Source organism: Lepidochelys kempii, chromosome 7 (genome assembly GCF_965140265.1).
Source record: "Lepidochelys kempii isolate rLepKem1 chromosome 7, rLepKem1.hap2, whole genome shotgun sequence".
Classification (NCBI taxonomy): domain Eukaryota; kingdom Metazoa; phylum Chordata; order Testudines; family Cheloniidae; genus Lepidochelys; species Lepidochelys kempii.
This window is the reverse complement of record NC_133262.1, coordinates 54502394-54523622: the sequence shown is the minus strand read 5'-3', so window position 1 is coordinate 54523622 and position 21229 is coordinate 54502394. Positions and strand designations below refer to the sequence as shown.

General features: G+C 49.6%; 1 protein-coding gene across 5 annotated transcripts in view; it reads right to left on the bottom strand.

Annotated features, from left to right (window-relative positions):
- Positions 1-2850: 2850 nt before the first annotated feature.
- The window catches only part of LOC140914606 (neurotrypsin-like), a 37781-nt gene continuing 19402 nt past the window's right edge, over positions 2851-21229 (bottom strand). For 3 of the 5 annotated variants that reach the window (XM_073352865.1, XM_073352867.1, XM_073352870.1), the window contains 6 exons: positions 20488-20702; positions 19738-19943; positions 17841-17919; positions 13225-13347; positions 11580-11860; positions 7963-10950 (listed from right to left, as the gene is read on the bottom strand). In XM_073352865.1, the coding sequence (XP_073208966.1) occupies positions 10643-10950; positions 11580-11860; positions 13225-13347; positions 17841-17919; positions 19738-19943; positions 20488-20702 (1212 nt within the window). In that variant the 3' untranslated portion in view covers positions 7963-10642. Of the gene's footprint in view, positions 2996-7962; positions 10951-11579; positions 11861-13224; positions 13348-17840; positions 17920-19737; positions 19944-20487; positions 20703-21229 lie in introns of those variants that run through there. The other 2 variants (XM_073352868.1, XM_073352866.1) reach the window with 2 other exon arrangements.

Genomic DNA, 21229 nt, shown 5'->3' with positions numbered 1-21229 from the left:
ACTCCTTTTCTTTTTGCGAATACAGACTAACACGGCTGTTACTCTGAAACCTGTCATTTTCAAACTGTTGCCTCAAATCCTCCCTCACTTGAGTTGGGCCCCTCTGGGCTCCCCCACTGTAATCTTCTGGTTTGGAAAGAAAGTCCCCACTTGTAACTTTCTATACAGGCCGGTGTACCTGAAGATGTGTGCGTCATGCACTTTCCTGGACCACACTGTGCTGATGTCAGTGAAACACCCACGGTGATCCACAAGTGCCTGCAACACCAGGGAGAAGTACCCCTTCCTGTTGATGTACTCCGTGGCAAGGTGGTCTAGTGCCAAAATGGGAATATGTGTGTGCCATCTATCGTCCCTCCACAGTTAGGGAATCCCATTTCTGCAAAGCCATCCACTATTTCATACACAATTCCAAGAGTCATGGTCCTTCATAGCCAAATGTGATTAATTGCCCTTAACACTTGCATTAACGCAGCCCCATTGGTCAACTTCCCCACTCCAAATTGCTGCCGACTGGTAGCAGTCTGGAGCCGCCAGCTTCCACACAGCAATTGCCACATGCTTCTCTATCGATAGGGCAGTTCTCATTCTGGGGTCTTTGTGCCGCACCTGGAGCACACTCTGCACACAGTTGCAGCAAGGTGGCTTTCCACATCCGAAAGTTCTGTAGCCACTGCTCATCATCCCACACCTGCATGTGGATATGATCCCACCATTCTGGGCTTGTTTTCTGAGCACAGAAGTGACCATCTACCCTTTGCAGCTGTTCTGTGAATGCCAAAAGCAATCTAAAGTTGCTCCTACCCAGATCACACAGAATGTCAGGCACCTGGGAGTCTTCTTCAGTCAGGAATTTCATGAATAACTGCACAGCCATCCGTGATGTCCTCATGAGAGATAACAGAGCACAGGAGAGCAGTGCAGGATCCATCCCTTCTCACAAAGATGCCAGAGTGCACAACAAACAAGGGCTGTTGCAAAAATGCCATGAAAGAAAGCCCATGGAATGCTGGGACAGAAAGCAATGCATCATGGGACCTTGAGCCTGGTCCCAAGATCAGCCACGATCCGCTTCGCCTTCCCACAACACCTAGCGACAGAAGGTGTTGAACTGGACTGTGGGATAGGTACTGTGACAGGGTTGGGCCAGATGGCTATAGGAGAGTAATAGAAGGCAGATATATTAGCCCCAGGCTAAGTAGGTCCCTTTTCCCTTGGTAAGAAACAGGGAAGGTTCCAGAGCAATCAGGAACCTTCTGGAGATAATTAAGACAGGCTGATTAGAACACCTGCAGCCAATCAAGAAGCTGCTAGAATCAATTAAGGCAGGCTAATCAGGGCACCTGGGTTTTAAAAAGGAGCTCACTTCAGTTTGTGGTATGCATGTGAGGAGCCATGGGGAAGTAGCCCAGAGAGTTGTAGCTGTCACACAGCTGTTCCAGGAGGCACTCTAGACAGCTGCATTCCACAGGGGCCTGGGCTGGAACCCAGAGTAGAGGGTGGGCCCAGGTTCCCCCCAAATGCTCCCAACTCCTGGTCAGACACAGGAGGAGTTGACCTGGACTGTGGGTTCACAAAAACGGCCAAGCTGAGGGCTGCTGTGAAGCTCTAAGGTGAGCAAATCCGCCAATAAGTGCAAGACCCACCAAGGTAGAGCAGGAACTTTGTCACAGTACCCACTGTGCATTACTCACACTGTCGATGATAGTGCCCCCACTGTGGGCATGCTCTGCCAACAAAGGGAGTGAGTGTGAACATGACATTCTGATTTTTATTATGTCGATTTGAGTGTCAACATTACTTTTGTTGACAAAACTTTGTTATGTAGTCAAGGCCTTAGCAATCGGAAAAGGATCTTCAGAGTTTAGAAAACTATTTGTGGTTTAACTGCTTGGGAAGCTAAAGGGACTCAGCTGACAGCTCACAGAAACTATTCAATAGCTGGCAGCACACAAGACCTTCCCTTGTCTGGCTGGAGGAAATGGGAAGCTCTCAGCTATTGAAAGCATTGAGTCTTTAATTAGTCTCCATATAGATGTTAAGGTCAGAAAGGACCATCGTGATAATCTAGTCTGACCACCTGCGCATTGCAGGCCACAGAACCTCACCCATCCACTCCTGTCATAGACCCCTAACCTCTGGCTGAGTTACTGAAGTCCTCAAACCATGATTTAAAGACTTTAAGTTATAGAGAATCCACTATTTACAGTAGATGAGTTAAAGTAAGTTTGAATACACCCTGAGATCCATTTTTAAAGTCTCTGTGTGGAAATTGTGGCTCCTTTAGAATGTTTGGTAGTGGACACAAAGTGCTTCAGGGATTTTCTGAAAGGCTTAGTTCTATCGAGGTAGAATGCTAGTGCAGGTCTAACATCCAGGATATGTAATACTGAGGTCTGTGTACTCTTGAGAACTTTGGGAAAGAATACAGGAAGGTGTTGTCTGGACTGGTGATCCGCTAGGTCACTCCTATCCTTGACTCTGGGAGTCAGTCTTACCCTGCTCTGCGAGCCCCCACTTCTGGGCTGTTCACACACAGCCTCTGGCATGTAAGCTGCTCCCAACTACTTGCAACTGAATGACACTAGCCAATATCTCCAGTCCCAGACACAACCCTAGGAACCTCTGTCTTGCAGTGTTCAGTTACGCCCACTGGATGTTGCAAACTTGTACAAGTTCATCAGTTTAACAAAGAAATTGATATGTACCAGGCTTGTTATCCCAAGGGGAGTCTGACACATTTTAAACCAAACACACGGCTTCAGGTAGAACAAACAAATTTATTAACTGTAAAGATAGATTTTAAGTGAGTAAAAGTCATAACATAACAAGTCAGATTTGGTCAAATAAAATAAAAGCAAAATGCATTCTAAGCTGATCTTAACACTTTCAATGCCCTTACAAATTTAGATGCTTCTCACCACAGGCTGGCTGGCAGCTCTTCAGCCGGGCTCTCCCCTTTGATCAGCGCTTCAGTCACTTGGTGTGTTGGGGTCTGTAGATGTAGGTAGAAGAGAGAGGAAGAGCATGGAAAACATCTCTTCCTTTTATCATCTCTGTAATGCTGCGAGACTCACCCCTGTGGCGCCTCCTGCTTGTCTCTCAGGGAATTAGCTCTTCTAGCCTCCAGAGCACCCTCTGCAGGCCAGTGTCTCGCTGCCGCTGGCCCTTGTGTTCCTCCTGGACCCTGGTGCCCCTTTCCCTGGGGTGCTGCCCCCTGGCAGTGCCCCCACAGATCTGGGTCTGCCCCTCCCAGGGGAACCCCCAACCCCCTATCCCCACCTTGCCTCAGGAGATGGCTACTGCCCAGTCACCATCTAGTCCTGGGTCACTGGGGCAGACTGCAGTATATAAGACACTTATCACAGGCAAGGGGGGTTTGGACCTGCTGCCTCTGTCTACTCGTGGGCTGCCCCCTGCAACTCCAGTACCCTTTTTGGCCTTACTCTAGGCCTGCAGTCTGTGGGAGTTTCCAGGCTAGACCTCCCCAGCTCTTCTGGCCTTCCCCCAGCCCTGCTTCATCTGAGGTACACTCCCCAGCAGCCAGACCCTGCTCCCTCTAAAGGCAGAGAGAGAGTCTGTCTGCTCCTGGCCCACTGCCCTCTTTAAGGGCCAGCTGAGCCCTGATTGGGGCGTGGCTACAGCTGAGCCTGCTTCCCTCAATCAGCCTGGGAACTGCTTGATCCCAGCCACAGCCCTCTCCCAGGGCTGATTTCAAGCCCTTCAGGACAGGAGAGGGTGACCATCCTGCTACAATGTCCTTTCCTCCCTCTTGGCTTTGCCCCCCCCTTCAGAGTCAGGTGGATCAAACTGTGAGTGTCTGTCCAACACTGATATGGCATCTCAACATGCCATCAGCGCTTAAAGCCTGATGAACCAGGCATAACTGAAAAGACACCAGTTCACTCCAAGGATGATCTTAGCTAGTCTCTGAAAAAGAAAAGGTGTTTTGTTTTTTTGTAACTAGGAAAGAAAATGGGGAAAAGGGTAAGTAATCGAACTGATAAGTTAAAACTATGCTAAGTCAACTATTTTAATGGTAAACGAGCTAACTTCATGACACTCCTGGGAGCTCCATCTCAGGCAGAGGATGGTTGAGAAGGAACTGAGGGGATCAAGTCACAGGCGTGCTAGATGAGGCACCAACGGCTCCGTGAGACAGGGACTGTACACGTGTGACCTGGATGGGCACTGGTTTGGAAATTCTCTGATCAAATGCACAGGGACGCACCAACCCCTGAAATGCAGCACCCACGGGGACATCACTAGAAGAAGAAATGTAGCTCTCTGCAGATGACTCCAGCAGGCCAATCCAGTCATCTAAAGATCCATATTGGTGGCTGTTTTTACCTTCTTGCCACCACCCTAATCAGGGCAAGCTGATATTGCAAATCTCTTTGCAGTGCTTGTTACCCTACCCAGCAAAGGGAGGAATGCCCAACATCCAGCATGATATCTGATGCACATAAATACAGAGGAGCTGCTGTATGACCTTTATACAGCAAAGCACTTGCCAGCTACCTGCTGGCTCCTGACCCCTCCTGGGCTTGCACGGGTTTGGAGTTCCAATGTGTTCAGTAGGGATCCTTGTTTTTAAAAAAACCCAAAATTCTCCAATAAAAAGACATAAAAATCCATGTTTTTCCATGATTAAAATGAAATGCTGAACTTTAGTTTCCCTAGCCACAATATATATAGGTATCAGTTGAATGCAATGTTTGATATATTTACAATTTTTAAGCAAGTTTGAAGACTGCCAGTGCTATCAATCATTATAATACAATTAATAGAACTGCATATGCCACATACTTCTGTGTCTGTCAGCCCCAGGTGGGAGCCCGGCTGCCCGGGACTGAGAGCCCGAGCTCTACTGCATGAGGCTTGGGCAGTCAGCCCTGGTTCGCTTAATATGGAGAGCTGGATAATGAAGGCTCAGATAAACTGGGTTCTACTCTGTATGTTTTTATTTTTTCACAAAATGTAAAAACTAAAGATTCTCTGTAAAAACACAAATTCTGTATTTTTCCACAGCAAACAGGTTTCTAGGATCCCTGGTGTTCAGCAAGGGCTTTGCAGCAGGCTTAATTTGTTGCAGTTTTAATTCTTGCCAGCTGGTTCCCCCGGCCTGCTCCTTAATCTGAGTGCAGGCCTGAGTGACACCTTCCTTCCAGCTCAGCTATTTGAGCCAAAGCCACCCTGATGCCTGTACCAGAGCACTGGCAGCTATGGACAGTAAAAGAAATAATCAGTCCTTACGCTTGGTTCACACTTTATGGTAATATAGCTTCCCTTTTGGTAAAGCTGGCAAACAGCAGCTGTTTGTTCTTCATGTCAGAAGACAGGCTACAGTCTTGCAAGGATAAAGAGGGGCCCCTTTCTCATGCTCCCTGCACACAACAGGTGGGTTTTCAAGAGGGGAGGGAGGCCAGGGAAAAGACTACACTTGTTTGGGTTTTGTCTCCCCACGCCCAGCAACTCTGAAGGCCACACACGTTTTACCAACTACTAGGATACTGAGAGGCACAACCCCATTGACCGGATGCTCTGACACCAGTATAAAGTTGCTTATACCAGTATGTCTTCTTTCTACACAGGAAGGAGAATAAGCTAGTCTGCTATGACACCTTTACCTCAGTATAACTGTGTCCATTATAGGGGTTGGGCTGGTATTTTCTAACGGGAATAGCTATACTGCTACAAAATCTGGAGAGTCAGTGCTCCTGTTCTGCTGACTCAGGATTTGGTTTCAACATCCACATTGAACATTCTACCAGCCATCTGCTTTGGCACTAAGCCCTGTCATAAATATAAAGGGAAGGGTAATCACCTTTCTGTATACAGTGCTATAAAATCCCTCCTGGCCAGAGGCAAAATCTTTTCACCTGTAAAGGGTTAAGAAGCTAAGGTAACCTTGCTGGCACCTGACCCAAAATGACCAATGAGGGAACAAGATACTTTCAAATCTGGAGGGGGGAGGGGGAAAGGCTTTTGTCTGTCTGTGTGATACCTTTGCCGGCAACAGATCAAGGATGCAAGCCCTCCAACTCCTGTAAAGTTAGTAAGTAATCTAGCTAGAAAATGCATAAGGTTTTCTTTGTTTTGGCTTGTAAATTCACTGTGCTGGAGGGAATGTGTATTCCTGTTTTTGTGTCTTTTTGTAATTTAAGGTTTTGCCTAGAAGGATTCTCTATGTTTTGAATCTGATTACCCTGTAAAGTATTTACCATCCTGATTTTACAGAGGTGATTCTTTTACCTTTTCTTTAAATAAAATTCTTCTTTTAAGAACTTGATTGATTTTTCATTTCATCCAACCAGTGGGAGCCACGATCGGCCGAACCTGCGGACGCGGCAGGTAAACAAATCGGTCCAGCCCTCCAGGGGTTTCCCTGAACAAGCGGTGGACTGGCTTTGAGAACCACTGGTATAGAGAAAACAAGCACTCCTATTTACACTAATAAGTAAGAACACAAGAACAGGAGCCATGCAATGAAACTGAAAGGTATACATTTTAAACCAATACAAGGAAATTACGTATTGTGTAGCATCAAAATTAATACGTGGAATGCATTGCCAGCAGAGGCCAAGAGCTTAGCTGAATTAACTAAAGTATTAGACATTTCTGTGGGAAGTGGGGAAAGTCACCTTAGCCAGGAGTCAAAAAAAAGTTATGACCCCTCAACCACCTTCAGGCATAAACTACCCACTAACTGGGTACAAGAATCAGTCACAAGCTTCCCTAAGGAGAGGTTATTCAACTAATTGCCCAGCACAGAGTTTCTTGCACCTTCCTCTGAAGCATCTGGTACTGGCCACTCCTGGACATAGGAGACTGGACTAGACCACGGGTCTGATTCAACCAGGCCATTCCATTACTCCCCTGTGACAAGGTACCTTAAGTCAAAGTGGAATTATAGGCCAAATTAACTAGCAAGAGAGCTGTTCTGAAACAGGCAAGTCAGGAGAATTAAGAACAGTATTTATAGACTTGACTTGTCTCTGGGTACTGGTAAGGAGCATGGAAAATGAATGAGATGATGTACAAGTGATACCCCCTCATTCATTCTGCTTTACGTAGCATACAGGGACTTATTGAAAGCTTCTCACAACTTCAATGGTGACTGTGAAGAACAGGAGAAAGACCAGTGTGAACATGGTAGGCTCAAAGAGGCGATGCCGGCCTGTGTCTGCTAAATGGTAACTTTTTACTTGGGTCCCCTGCATCAGCCCTGCCTTCTAGCTGGACAAGTCCATGGAGCTAAATACAGAGACTTTTGTTCCCTTCACAAGAAAAACTCTGCCTGGTGGGATTCTGGGCCTAGATGGTCAGCAAGGCTGCGAAGTAGAGGTGTCAGCAGCTGGAGAAGCAGAAACTCCACGTGAGCTGAGAACAGTGTCTTTCGTCAGCCCTAAGTAAAAGCCAAGCCAAAATGTGTGCCCCAGTCAGTTACTGTCACTGCTGCTGTGGAAATCAGTGGCAGAATTCACTCCACTGTAAACACCAGAATTCTAGGAAATATTCACCCCCCCATTCCCTAGGGCCTCCCCTCCCCCCAGCATGTCATTTAAATTGAGGGAGGAAGCAAGTGGATCTGTCTGATGGGGATTTTCTGCCAGCAGTTGCGGGACAGCAAACCCACAAGGAGCCACACACCCCGTTCTACACAGGTCAGGCCTGGTGGTGCAGGTCACATGGTTACAATACTGTAGATGCTCTTCATATATATGGCACTGCAGACACTCAGCCCTTAACAGGGGCACTGACAAATCAGATCTGACTCAAAGTCAAGTTCTGTACAAAGTCCCATCCCCCAACCAACAGACACAGTTTAACAATCCCAGCAGAAACTTGTTTGAAACATTCTGCTGCTACAGAGCAACAGCCGTGTTAGTCTGTATTCGCAAAAAGAAAAGGAGTACTTGTGGCACCTTAGAGACTAACCAATTTATTTGAGCATGAGCTTTCGTGAGCTACAGCTCACTTCATCGGATGCATACCGTGGAAACTGCAGAAGACATTATATACACACAGAGACCATGAAACAATACCTCCTTCCACCCCACTGTCCTGCTGGTAATAGCTTATCTAAAGTAATCATCAAGTTGGGCCATTTCCAACACAAATCCAGGTTTTCTCACCCTCCGTCCCCCCCACACACAAACTCACTCTCCTGCTGGTAATAGCCCATCCAAAGTGACAACTCTCTTCACAATGTGTATGATAATCGAGGTGGGCCATTTCCTGTACAAATCCAGGTTCTCTCACTCCCTCACCCCCCTCCAAAAACCACACACACAAACTCACTCTCCTGCTGCTACAGCATTCACAACCCAACCACCATGCAAACCCGGGAGAGAGTGAGAGAGAACTCACAGGTGGGGAAATCTGCTAGATTTTTAACCTGGTAGGTTCCCTTTACACTAAGGTCTCTCGGTGGAGCTAAGGCAAATGTGGTGTACGGTTGCTGCCTATCAAAGCTAAAACGTGTCTGGAACCCCACCACCATGTGCCTTGAGGGTTACTATTGTAACACAGCGTTCATGCACTGTGACACTAGCAACGTTTGTCTTGTTAATTCACCCACTAAGTGCATAACCCCTGTGTCAGTCACCTATTCTTGCACTGAGGTGTGAAAATATGGACACTGCTATTGTACAACTGATAGTATATTTACATGCAACCTGTGCAGACACCCTCCCAGGCATGATGGCAGCAGGTACGTGCATGTGACCCCCGTAAATGCATACCCTCCAATGTGACACTGAACCCAAAGCACGCGCAGCTGGTACAAGAACCACAGGTCCTATCCTCTAGCCTTATGCTGAAGGCATGGATATACGGCACCATCTTCAACTCCTTGGTCAGGTATTATTGCTTATCATCTGTGGCTCTAATTTGTTCTCTAGCGCCTGGCTCTGCTGTGTGCAGCCTCAACTACGGGTACACTGAGCCCTCCTGTCGGTCTTCATTTGCTTCCACCTACTCAAAAAGCGTAAGTTGACTCCAGTAAAGAAATGAAGTCCTAGGATTTTCTTACATTCGTCACCCGCCCCAGGGTGGGAGAAACAGAAAACAAGGAAGACTTTGGTGAGTATCACAACCCCTCTTGTCTCATAAGATCACATTAATTCTGTTCATAATGAGACCACAGGGCCAGATCCTTAGTGTGTAGCTACAGCAATACAGCTACATCAGTTTATACCAGTTTATACCAGCTGGACTTCTGATTCCTGAGGGGCATGAAAAGGGTCATGCTACAAAGGCAAGTAGAGCTGGTCCAGTGGGTAAGGTACTAGGTGGAGCTGCAGGAGACCTCAGTTCAAGGCCCTGGTCTGCTACAGATTTCCTGTCTCACTTCCCCCCCATAGGGATAACAGGCTTTCCCTACCTCTCAGGGGTAAATACACCAAAGGTATTGCCAAAACATGACCCAAACATTTGAGAGTGGCTTTAACAAAAGATAGGGTGGGAAGTTGTTTACCTTCTGGGTTTTCAGCCTTTGGTGGTCACATTTTCAAGTTTCTCTTTGCAACCATGATGGCTAGATACTTTGGGGTTTTTTTAAACGAGGAAGGATTCTCATGTGATCATCTGACTCCAAGAGCTGGAGCTTTAAGAAAAAACACTGAATATTGCCAGCTCTTACAATTTTATCACGAGTCTCACAACACTGAGAAAATTTGGAACATATGTGGTCAGGGGAGCACATGTGGAAGGCTTTGAGTTTCCTAGCAGGGATAGAAGTGTTCCCAGGGACAATATGGGAGTGGAGTTCATATTCAGAGAGAGCAAGTCCCTCATGGGGATATGGAAAGGGAGAAAAAAACCTCTTGGGGGTGGGAGAGGAGAGGAAAACATGTGCAGCCTCCTCGTCCTGCTCCTCCCAACCCAGTCCTGCTGCCCAAGAGGTAGGGTCTGGGAAGTGGCTACAAGCAATCCACTCCAAAGATCCCTGCAGCAAAGACTGGTGGCATTTCTCGTGGATCTCATCTTCTATTGCAGTGCCATCAAAGAACTGGTCTACACTAGAACATTAGATCGACCCAGCTACGTTGCTCAGGACTGTGAAAAATACACATCTGAGTGATGTAGTTAAGCCGACCTATGTTCCCATGTAGACAGCGCTATCGCCTCTCGAGGAGGTGGATTCCTATGGCAATGGGAGAACCCCTCCCGTCGGCGTATGTAGTGTCTACACAGAAGTGGTGCAACGGTGCCGCTATAGCATTCCAAGTGCAGACAAGCCCAAAGTGTGTGAGCATGCAAAAGTTGTAGGTGATATTGACAGAGCCATCCCCCCAATCCAGGAGCAGAGGGACAAGTATGATTTTTCTACAGGATTTTGATAGCTACAGGAGCAAAGCTATCTGTCTTGCCAGCTCATATCCACTTCCCTGCTTCAGAGATTAGGGCCAACGGTGAGAGGAAATACTTCCAAGAGACAGGCATAATTATTTTCCGCGGTGGTTAAGTCTCTTCTCAGTGTTCAAGGTCAAAACAAGTCTCTCTCAGGTACACACAGAAGCAGCAGCCCCCCGCGGAGGTAGAAGGAAGCTACATTTCCCAAGTGTGGGCCAAAGTTTTAATTCTGTAGGGGCAAGAGGGATTAAATGCTGAAGATCTCAATGCTCAGGGACTTGAATTATAGCTTGGTCACTTTCTTGATCCAGGGCACAAATTTGCTGACCTTAGTGTAAACTCCAGGGGAGTCCTTCCGGCCACACCCATAACCCCAGGAAATGATCCCCAGAATGACCCAGCGTCCAGTTGATCTCTGACACATGAGCGGCCCACCGCTGTCACCCTGGCAGCTGTCCACCCGCTTATCTTCAGAGAGGTTTCCAGCACAGATCATGCGGTTAGTAAACTTGCCCCTGTAACGAGCCTCACAATCTTCTCTTGGGAGAAGGGGCACTGCCCCCTGAAGCAATGTTCTTGAATAGGACTTCCCTGAAACAGAATAGAACAGCACAACTCACCACTTGGGCTATGTCTACACAACAGACCTTACAACAGCACAGCTGTACCGCTGCAGCTGCGCCACTGTAAGGTCTCCCATGTAGCCGCTCCATGCCAGCGGGAGAAAGCTCTCCTGCCGGCATAATTAAACCACCCCTAACGAGCAGCGGTAGCTCTCCCGCTGACGTAGTATCTCTTGCCGACAGTGCTGTCCTCACCAGTGCTTCTGTCAGTGAAACTTACGTTGGTCTCTGTGGCACACAGCTCCAAAGGAGGCATTCCAGCTGAGGCCCTGAGAGACCCCAGAAGAGGAGAATACAAAATGGCACTGGGCACAGAAAGAGAGTAAGAGAATCAGGGACACTGCCTTGAATTGCATCTAGAAATGAATTAGTAGCCAGACTACTGAGTACAGGTGTGCTGGGTGAGCATGCTGCCTCCATCTCAGCGCATCCATTCTGTTCGGGTTCTTATACCACACCATGGTATCCGCCCATCCCTTCAACTGCAGTATTGTCTGGGCTCCTCCCTCACAAGTCCTTTCACCTGGGAATATCCCAACATTTGAGCCCCCACTCCCTTGAGGCTGCTCCCATGAGCATCATCTACCTCTGACTCACCTGTGTCTCCCCAGCCGGAGATAATGCAGGCCTGACTGTTAATGGCAGCCTTCTCCTTCCTGTCAGGGAGGCAGATGGGCAGGACATGGTGATTGAAGGAGAGGCAGTGGCTACCCCTGCCCCGCATCCTGACCAGGGCAATATCATTGTCATTGCTGCTGGACCGGTAGTTCCTGTGAAGGACGATCCTCTCGATGGGCATCTCCCTCTCAAACGCCTCCCTCACGCCTGTGTGGTAATCGCCTACCCGCAGCCGGTAGCGGCGCACATCAGTGCCAAACCTGGCCAGGCAACAAAGAGCCACCTGAGTGCTCATGTGGTGACCGCCTGGGGCGTGAGCACTGCGCTGCTGGATCCAGGGCCATGCCACCGGCAGAAAGGTCTCAGTACCACTACAATGCCCACAAGCACACCAGGTGAGAGCATTGCTGTCTGGCCACTTCACAAGCTGCCTCAGAGCCAGCTCTTCCCAGTCCCCAGCAAGTCAGTGCTAAGCAGGGGACTGGTGGTTCCCATTAGCAGGGAAGGGAACATCTGCTCATGCCGCCACCAAGCACCCCAACTCTCTGACATAAACCAGGCTATGAATGGTCTTCCGGACCCTCTAGATCAGCAGTCCCCAAACTTTTGAGGGTCGTGACCCCCCTTACCCCTGTACATGCCCTTCCGCCCCCCCTGCCCCCTTCACACCAAGCCAGGGCCGAGAGTGGGGCTGTGGCTCTGGGGGTGGGGTGCAGGCAGTGGCCAGGGGGCCAAGGTTGGGGCCACATCTAGGGGTGGGTCTGGGTCTAGGAGCAGGGCCGTGGCTTGGGGCAGAGGCTGATGGTGGGAACAGAGACGCAGCTGGGCTGCAGTGGGGGCCGGCAGCCAGGCCCATGGCTAGGTGCAGCTCTGCTCCCGGCCTTGACCCCAGCCTTGGCTCTGAGCCGGGAACAGAGCAGTGGCCAGGAGCCAAGGCTGGGGGCTTGCATGGGGCCGGGAGCAGAGCTGTGCCGAGGCTGGGGCTGGGGTCAGGCGTGGGGCTGGGGGATGTGGCTGGGGGCGGGACCGGAGTAGAGCTGTGGGTGGGGAGGGGCTGGGTGGTGCTCCCTCCCTGCCCCTGTGGGGGCTATCCCGGACCTGCTGCAGCCCCCTGAATGTTCCTCCACACACCCCTAGGGGTGCACACCCCACACTTTGGGGACCTTTGCTCTAGACTGAGGCAGCAGGAACATGTGACTGGACCAGAGCCACTCCAGGCTCCTGACCACCCCAGTTTACTGTTCCTCAAACTATAGGCAGGGTGCTAAAGAGCTGGTTTATTCCACATTATAGCACTTGGAAGTTACAGGCTGAGCACGAATGAACGCCAAGGGATAACGCAAAGCTGTCCTGGGGCTATCCCCTCACGTGCCCCATACAAATAGCCCAGTAACCCCTGGGTCATGGCTTTGCTCTCAGCTGGCCTCTCTAGCAGCAGCAGTGCTGGGAGCGCACAGAGCTCATGGCTCCTGCAGCTGTTTCCAGGAACCCCGCTCCTCAGAGATCTCATCCTCTTTGGATGGAACTGCTGCTATAGGTGGGGGCAGGGCAGTGATAAGCACGGGATTATCTTCCCTGTCCCTTGCTCATGCCTCCCTCAACCAAAACTCCCCCCCCCCATTACCTTTTGAAGCAGTGCGCTGCAGTCAGGACCCAGCAGCTGTGGATCAGTGTGGCTCCACACAGCAGACGAGTGTCTCTGTGAAACCCCTGTAGCCGCAGTGAGGCCTGCCATGGCCAACCACCTCTGAAAGAGAAACAGAGGAATGATGGGCAGCACGTACACAACGGCATGCTGCTGTCCTCTCTTGCCCCACCCACACTGCCCCATCTCTCCTCAGCCACTTCTCATCTTCCCTTAGTGCAGCTCTTCAGTCAAGGTAACGTCAGGAATCACCACTGGAGGGAGGTAGTTAGTGAAGCTGTACTCACCACTGGGAGCACAATGAAAATCAAGGAGCAATTCCAGCAGTATCGCCTCCAGCTTCCGCAGCATTGACAGCCACTGCTTTGGGGCAGACAGGAAACAGGCCTAGGATCCCTGTCCTCAGCTTTGAAAGCAGAAACCAGCATTCCAAGTGACTTGGTGGGGACAGGTAACGAGGACTGGAGTCCGTGATGGACTGTCCCACAGGCACTTTGGAATACACACAAGTTGCAAAATGCAGAAAATAGAAACCAGTATTGCAATGCCTTTCAGCTCGCAGCTAGAGTCTGGGCATCACTGTTGCTTTAACACACATAATGTGGTGGTGGGACTGAGCATGAAGAATCTTGGACTTCAGAGAAAGTCTCCAGGAGCCCTTAGGGAAAGGGGTAATAGAACAATTGCAGCCCAAAGCTGGCAAGGAAGGACAATTGCTAGTATTTTCCAGGTTGCTTGTAGATGGAACAAAAGAACTGCCATACCAGATCTGACTAATGGTTCAACTAGTCTGGTATCCTGACTCCAAGAGAGGCAGGCACCTGATTTGTCTGAGAAAGGTGTAAGATTCCAACCATGAACAATAGGCAATTATATATCCATGGCTGGATGTGGGCTTAAGTGTGGTTGCTGGAAAGAAGCAAGTCTAGGTACTACTCAGTTCAACAGTTTATGTAGAGTTAAAGATCAGTGGGCGTATTCTTATATACAGATAGTTTATCTCTGTTCCCCACATATGAAGGTGTATCCCTTGGTAACAGCATTCCTGCTGATTTGTAGCAATTATTCCTTAATTCAACTGAACATTAGAATACAGTAATATATTATTATTGCCCCTGTCCTTGTGACAGATGGCGCTTAGGCTAACTTCTTATATAATCCCACATAACTAACAATGATCCATTCTTGACAACTGTGATGCATGGCCAGAAAGGGTTAAACATCCTGCAAAATAAATAACCCTCAAAAAACCTGTGGAGGGATAATGTTTGTGTATTTACATATGTATGAGTAGGGTCAATGATATAATCAACAGTCCCTGTCTATGCTGTATTCTGATAATTCAGAGATCAAAAGAACATTCTAGCATTTAAATGAATTGTAAACATGGGATATCTCTGTATTCATCTCTCTTTGAGATGTATAGCAACTAACCTCTGAATGGTGGAGGAACAAGCAACTTGCCTTATGTTAATTCTATAGCTAAGTACCGGTGATGGACCTCCTTCAAAGTCATACTCATTACCTTTTGAACTCCAACTTGTCAAAAAGGACATGAAATTTGATAAAAGATCCTCGGGTTCTGATTCTGTCATCTCAGATCTGCTTAGGCTTCATCACGGGAAGTTTGAGTTGCAAGACTGAGTTCCCAGTTATGCTGGTACACCCTGAATATGATATTTGGACATAGGACTATAACCTATGAACTATTTCTGAAAGAACTCTTTTTGCAACTACAAAGCTATAGTATGAATCTGAATCGCAATGAATTGAGATACCGGGAGGAAGCACAGGCAGGAATGTCTGTGAGGGGAGGGCTCCTGCCTCATACTGAGAATGAGGGGCGATCAGCAGGTTATCTCAAGTGCTTATACACAAATGCACAAAGCCTTGGAAACAAGCAGGGAGAACTGGAGGCCCTGGTGATGTCAAGGAATTATGACGTGATTGGAATAACAGAGACTTGGTGGGATAACTCACATGACTGGAGTACTGTCATGGATGGTTATAAACTGTTCAGGAAGGACAGGCAGGGCAGAAATGACTGGAAAAAGGCTAATGTAGTGCCAATCTTTAAAAAAGGGAAGAAGGAGGATCCTGGGAACTACAGGCCAGTCAGCCTCACCTCAGTCCCCGGAAAAATCATGGAGCAGGTCCTCAAAGAATCAATCCTGAAGCACTTACATGAGAGGAAAGTGATCACGAACAGTCAGCATGGATTCACCAAGGGAAGATCATGCCTGACTAATCTAATCGCCTTCTATGATGAGATTACTGGTTCTGTGGATGAAGGGAAAGAAGTGGATGTATTGTTTCTTGACTTTAGCAAAGCTTTTGACACTGTCTCCCACAGTATTCTTGTCAGCAAGTTAAAGAAGTACGGGCTGGATGAATGCACTATAAGGTGGGTAGAAAGTTGGCTAGATTGTCGGGCTCAACGGGTAGTGATCAATGGCTCCATGTCTAGTTGGCAGCCGGTGTGAAGTGGAGTGCCCCAGGGGTCGGTCCTGGGGCCGGTTTTGTTCAATATCTTCATAAATGATCTGGAGGATGGTGTGAATTGCACTCTCAGCAAATTTGCGGATGATACTAAACTGGGAGGAGTGGTAGATACGCTGGAGGGCAGGGATAGGATACAGAGGGACCTAGACAAATTGGAGGATTGGGCCAAAAGAAATCTGATGAGGTTCAAGAAGGATAAGTGCAGGGTCCTGCACTTAGGACGGAAGAACGCAATGCACAGCTACAGACTAGGGACCGAATGGCTAGGCAGCAGTTCTGCGGAAAAGGACCTAGGGGTGACAGTGGACGAGAAGCTGGATATGAGTCAGCAGTGTGCCCTTGTTGCCAAGAAGGCCAATGGCATTTTGGGATGTATAAGTAGGGGCATAACAAGCAGATCGAGGGACGTGATCGTCCCCCTCTATTCGACATTGGTGAGGCCTCATCTGGAGTACTGTGTCCAGTTTTGGGGCCCACACTACAAGAAGGATGTGGAGAAATTGGAAAGAGTCCAGAGAAGGGCAACAAAAATGATTAGGGGTCTGGAACACATGACTTATGAGGATAGGCTGTGGGAACTGGGATTGTTTAGTCTGCGGAAGAGAAGAATGAGGGGGGATTTGATAGCTGCTTTCAACTACCTGAGAGGTGGTTCCAGAGAGGATGGTTCTAGACTATTCTCAGTGGTGGAAGAGGACAGGACAAGGAGTAATGGTCTCAAGTTGCAGTGGGGGAGGTTTAGGTTGGATATTAGGAAAAACTTTTTCACTAGGAGGGTGGTGAAACACTGGAATGCATTGCCTAGGGAGGTGGTGGAATCTCCTTCCTTAGAAGTTTTTAAGGTCAGGCTTGACAAAGCCCTGGCTGGGATGATTTAATTGGGGATGGGTCCTGCTTTTGAGCAGGGGGTTGGACTAGATAACCTCCTGAGGTCCCTTCCAACCCTGATATTCTATGATTCTATGAACTCATGTCTGTATGTATATTGATCTTTTAACCATACTCTCTCTCTGTTGTTTTTTAATACATTTTCGTTTAATTATTAATGGCTGTAGCATGTATTTGGGTAAGATCTGAAACATTCATTAACCTGGGAGATAATGTGTCCCATCCTTTGGGATTGGTGGAACATTTTCTGTATATGATGAAATAAAATTTACAGAAATTTTCATCATATTTGACATGGGTACTGGATAGAAGCCTGAGGTAGGATCACTTTAAGGGAACTGTGTTGTTTAGACTTCTGAGTAATCAATAAGGTAATAAAGAAGCTGTTTTAGGCTGGCTTGGTAAATCTAAGTATTGGACTATCCACCAGCTTTATGGGGATTGTCTGCCTCATTCTTTGAGGTTCACCCTAATTGAGTGACCAGAGCTAGCCCCCACTGGGACCCTGGGCACAACAACATCCCCTTACTTTTACAGCTAGATACTGCATTGCGGGATAAGGGAGATTATTCGCCTGGTAATTTGTACCAACTAATTGGGCGCTGATGGCAGCTTAAACATATATCAATAACATATATCAACATCAAAACATATATCAACACCTTGCTCCAAGCTGCTTTCTGTTAGAAGTTGGCTGTGAGAGGCATCAGTTAAAATCTGGGCCAGATCATCAGAGACCCAGAGTCATCCTAGGTGTTTCTGGGTGGTCTGTGTATAATGAGTTAGCCCAGTGGCTCTGTTCCCAGGCAGAAAGCATCCCCGTCACTGAGAGCATTATCACAACTGGCATTAATTGCCCCCCATGATAGCCTCAGCAGAGGGGCCTCAGACTGAATTGGCCATGGAGACTGAACCACTCATACCCAGGTAGCAGGGGGAAAGCTTGCACGGCTGCAGCCCCTATCCTGTGGGTACACAGAGTTCAGTCTCCAGGGCTGTTGGGCCAGCAGCACAGAACAGAAAATAGCAGCTTCCCCATTCTGGCCCCCTATGGTATGTGGCTGTCCTAGGGAAACCTGCATTCTGTGGGAAGAAAATAGGGTTCTCCAAAGCACCATTGCCTCTGGCATGGCCTGACACATCCCTGCCTCCTTGCAGGCAAGTTGGTGCCAGCTCGGTTCTCCCCAGCCATCAGAGGACAGTACCTGAGGGACTTGTCTCCACCAATTATCCTTTTCTTGCGACGGTAAAGCAAGCGCCTCCCACACGTGCCAGATGCTGAACCTGCATAGCAAAACCAGAGCGGTTAGGCAGCCCCCCCTTTGCTTAACTGACAAACATCAAGCCACCCCCTGCCCCTTCTCCCTGGGATCCCTCATCCTCCAGGAAGTGGACTGGTCTGATTAAGAACTTTGCTGTGAAAGCCATATGTGCAGCACGCTTGTTTCTGTGGGGATGGTGAGAATGGTATTTGACCAGTTTACCAAGTTTACAGTGGTGCCAGGCCCATGCTCAGAAGGGGCCCCAGCCCACTCCGCTTGTGCTGCACTCTGGCTCTGCTGTCCCTCCTTGGGGGGGAAGCGGAATAAGCCTCCACCTGCCCGCTGGCTCCCCTCCCCGCTGCCGGCCCGCCACGGCCCGCCGGCTGCAGTCTTCTCTTCACCCCTTGGGAGACCAACAAAGTAGGAGCCGGCGTGGGGCAGCGGATGCCAGAACCTGTGCACACTGGAGAGCAGCATCTCCTCCCAGAGCTGGGTGTGCAGGGGGCCCCTGGCCAGAGCTTCCATCCCCCAGTAAGGCCGGACGCTGAGCCCTGCTTACCCCAGCACCACTCGGGCTGGGGATGGGAGTTGGACTGTGAAAGGGCTTTTGGAATGCGAGCTGCTCTGGGTCCGCTAGCCCTGGGAGGAGACCAGGGGTGCAGGGCACGGGGGATTGGGTCTGTAGCGGGGTGCTGGGCTCTGTGATGGGGTGGAAGGTGCTGGGCAGTGGGGGAGATTTGTGTGTTTTGGGGTACTGGGTGGGTCTGTTGGGGGTGCTGGGTGATGGGGGAGGGTTGTGTGTTTTGGGGTTCTGGGCAGTGGGGGGGTCTGTGTAGAGTGCTGTGTAGTTGTGGTGGTGGGTCTGTGAGGAAGAACAGTGGGGGGTGGGGGAGATCTGTGAGTGTGTTGGGGCACTAGGCAGGGGGCGTTCTGTGTGGGATGCTTGGCAATTGTGATGGGGTTGTGTGGGGGTGCTGGGCAGTTGTGGGGCTGTGGGCAGGTGGGGGCGCTGCGCAGGGATGATGGTGTGCAAGGCACTGCATTTGTGGTAGGGAGTCTCTGGGGGGGGGTCTCTGGGCGGGGGGCACTGGGCATAGCAGATTGGGGGCACTGGACATAGTGATCTGGGGGGGTCTCTGGATGGGGGGCGCTGGGCATAGGGAGTTGGGGGCTGTTGGGCAGGTGGTGGGCTACGTGGCATGGCATGAGCCCGCCCCCGAGGGGAAAGGGCACACTGGCAGCACAGCGCTGGGTGGGGCAGTGTGCATCTGGCGGCTGCCGGTTTGTAAAGAGTGCCCACACATTGGCCTGAGCAGAGCGGGGCCACCCCCGCCATGCCCCATTGCCCCTGGCAGGCCCATAGCTCCAGGGACCTGACCTCTCCACACCATGCTCCATTGCCCCCATGGGGACCCACAAATATGTTTGGCGCCAGGCCCACAAAAGGTTAATCCGGCCCTGCAATTGACTGGAGGTGGTTACTCGCTGTGATTCTAGCTCCAGGCCTGGGGCAGGAGCCATTCAGCCCTTGCTGCAGAATCCACTTCCTCAGCCTGCTAGAGACCAAAGGGAGAGCACAGTTACTGCCACTCTGCATAGGAGGGCGCACTGCAAAATGGGGCAGAAACACTGGCTGCCTGGAGTTCCTGCAGGCTCAGAGGCACTATAAGGGGTGGAGCAGCAGTGCTGGCTGTGGGCAGCGCACAGTGACTTCAGGCCACATTTCTAACAGAAGACACTGAGACAAGGAGAATAGCTGCACTAGCTGCTGGGAAGCTCACATCTGCTCAGTCCCAGCTTCTCCCAACAGGAGACACTTCAGGGCAAGGGGCAGGAGCACCTGCGTGTCTGGTGTCTTGGGCCTTCTCTTCCATATAGTCGCAGATCACACCAGCATCTTCACTGTGCCAGCAGTTGTGAATCCCACTATGGGGTGTGGCGCATTCCCCCAGTGTGCGCTCTGTGCCACTGCACTCCACGTTGTCTAGATGGATCGGGCCATGCCCCTCCCCAAAATATGCCATCGTCCTGGCTTTTGCTGCGCCGCTGCAATGAGACAAGGGATGACCCATCTTCACAGAGGGTACATCTACGCTGCAGCAGGGAGACGTGGTTCCTGCTCGGGTAGACAGACTCGCGCTAAAAATAGCTGTGTAGCTGGGGTAGCAGGAGCAGTGGCTCAGGCTAGAGGCTCAAGTATGGACCCAAAGGGTCCAGGCAACTCTGTACCCAGGTGACTAGCCCAAGCTGCTGCCCGTGCAAACCCTGGCTATGCGGTTATTTTTCACACACTAGCTTGAGCGGAGCTAGCCTGTGTCTGTCTAGTCAGGCTGGGAAGACCGGTCCCAGCTGCACTGTAGACATACCCTGAGTATGAAGCAAAAGACTCTTGTGGCAATAATATCGGTTTCTCTGCATAGTCGTACACTATTCCAATCCTACAGCCTGCCCAGCACCCCACAGCTGCAGGGTGTGTGTGAGAGTACAGTTCTCCTGTACACACAGCAATGCTCAAACATACAAAACAGCCCAAATCTCCATCCTGGTGAAATGACCCCTGCTTACAAGTTACACCTACTGATCCTCTTACCTGTAACCCAGCTGCCTGCAAACCACAGCTGCATCCCTGTCTGTCCAGCCATCGTCACAGACACTGCCCCACTGCCCATTCAGGAACACCTCTACCCGCCCCTCCTTGGTGCTCTCTCCATCCGCCAGCCGCACAGGGGGCCCTGCACGAGAATAAGCCCAGTGATCATAACAAAGGGAAACGCATCGAGTGAGACTTGGGACCTGGACAGAAAGCTGAGATCCACAGAACTGACATCAGAAACCAGGAAACACCAATAGTTCAATTTATAAAGCAGCGTCCACCCCCTCCACCACATCCCTGCTAAATAGGTAGGGCACTGGGCATAAGAAATTAATTTACCATACATGGAATAACCATGAAGAGACTATGTTCTGAAAGCTGAATAAAGCGGGGAACATGAAAGGGCAGAGAAGGGGGGAAAGTTAATAAATATGGAGCCAACACTGGGCAAGTGCACATGCACCTTGGAAATAGAATGATGAGCTTATTTCAAGTGGGGAGAGAGGCTTCCTCCCCCTGGGAAAGGCCAGAAATCCTGCTGTAAAGCCAAATGACAAAATCCAGCTGAAGAGTCAGGGTATGCCTGCTGTAGGGAAGACTATGGGGAATCAAGCCTTGGGTACATGAGGAAATTGAACCAACTTAACTAAATCCATTTACATACCAATTTCATTAAATGGGTGTAACCCCCTTGCATGGACTCTGATTTCAACTTAACAGCCCCTGATATCCATTTAAC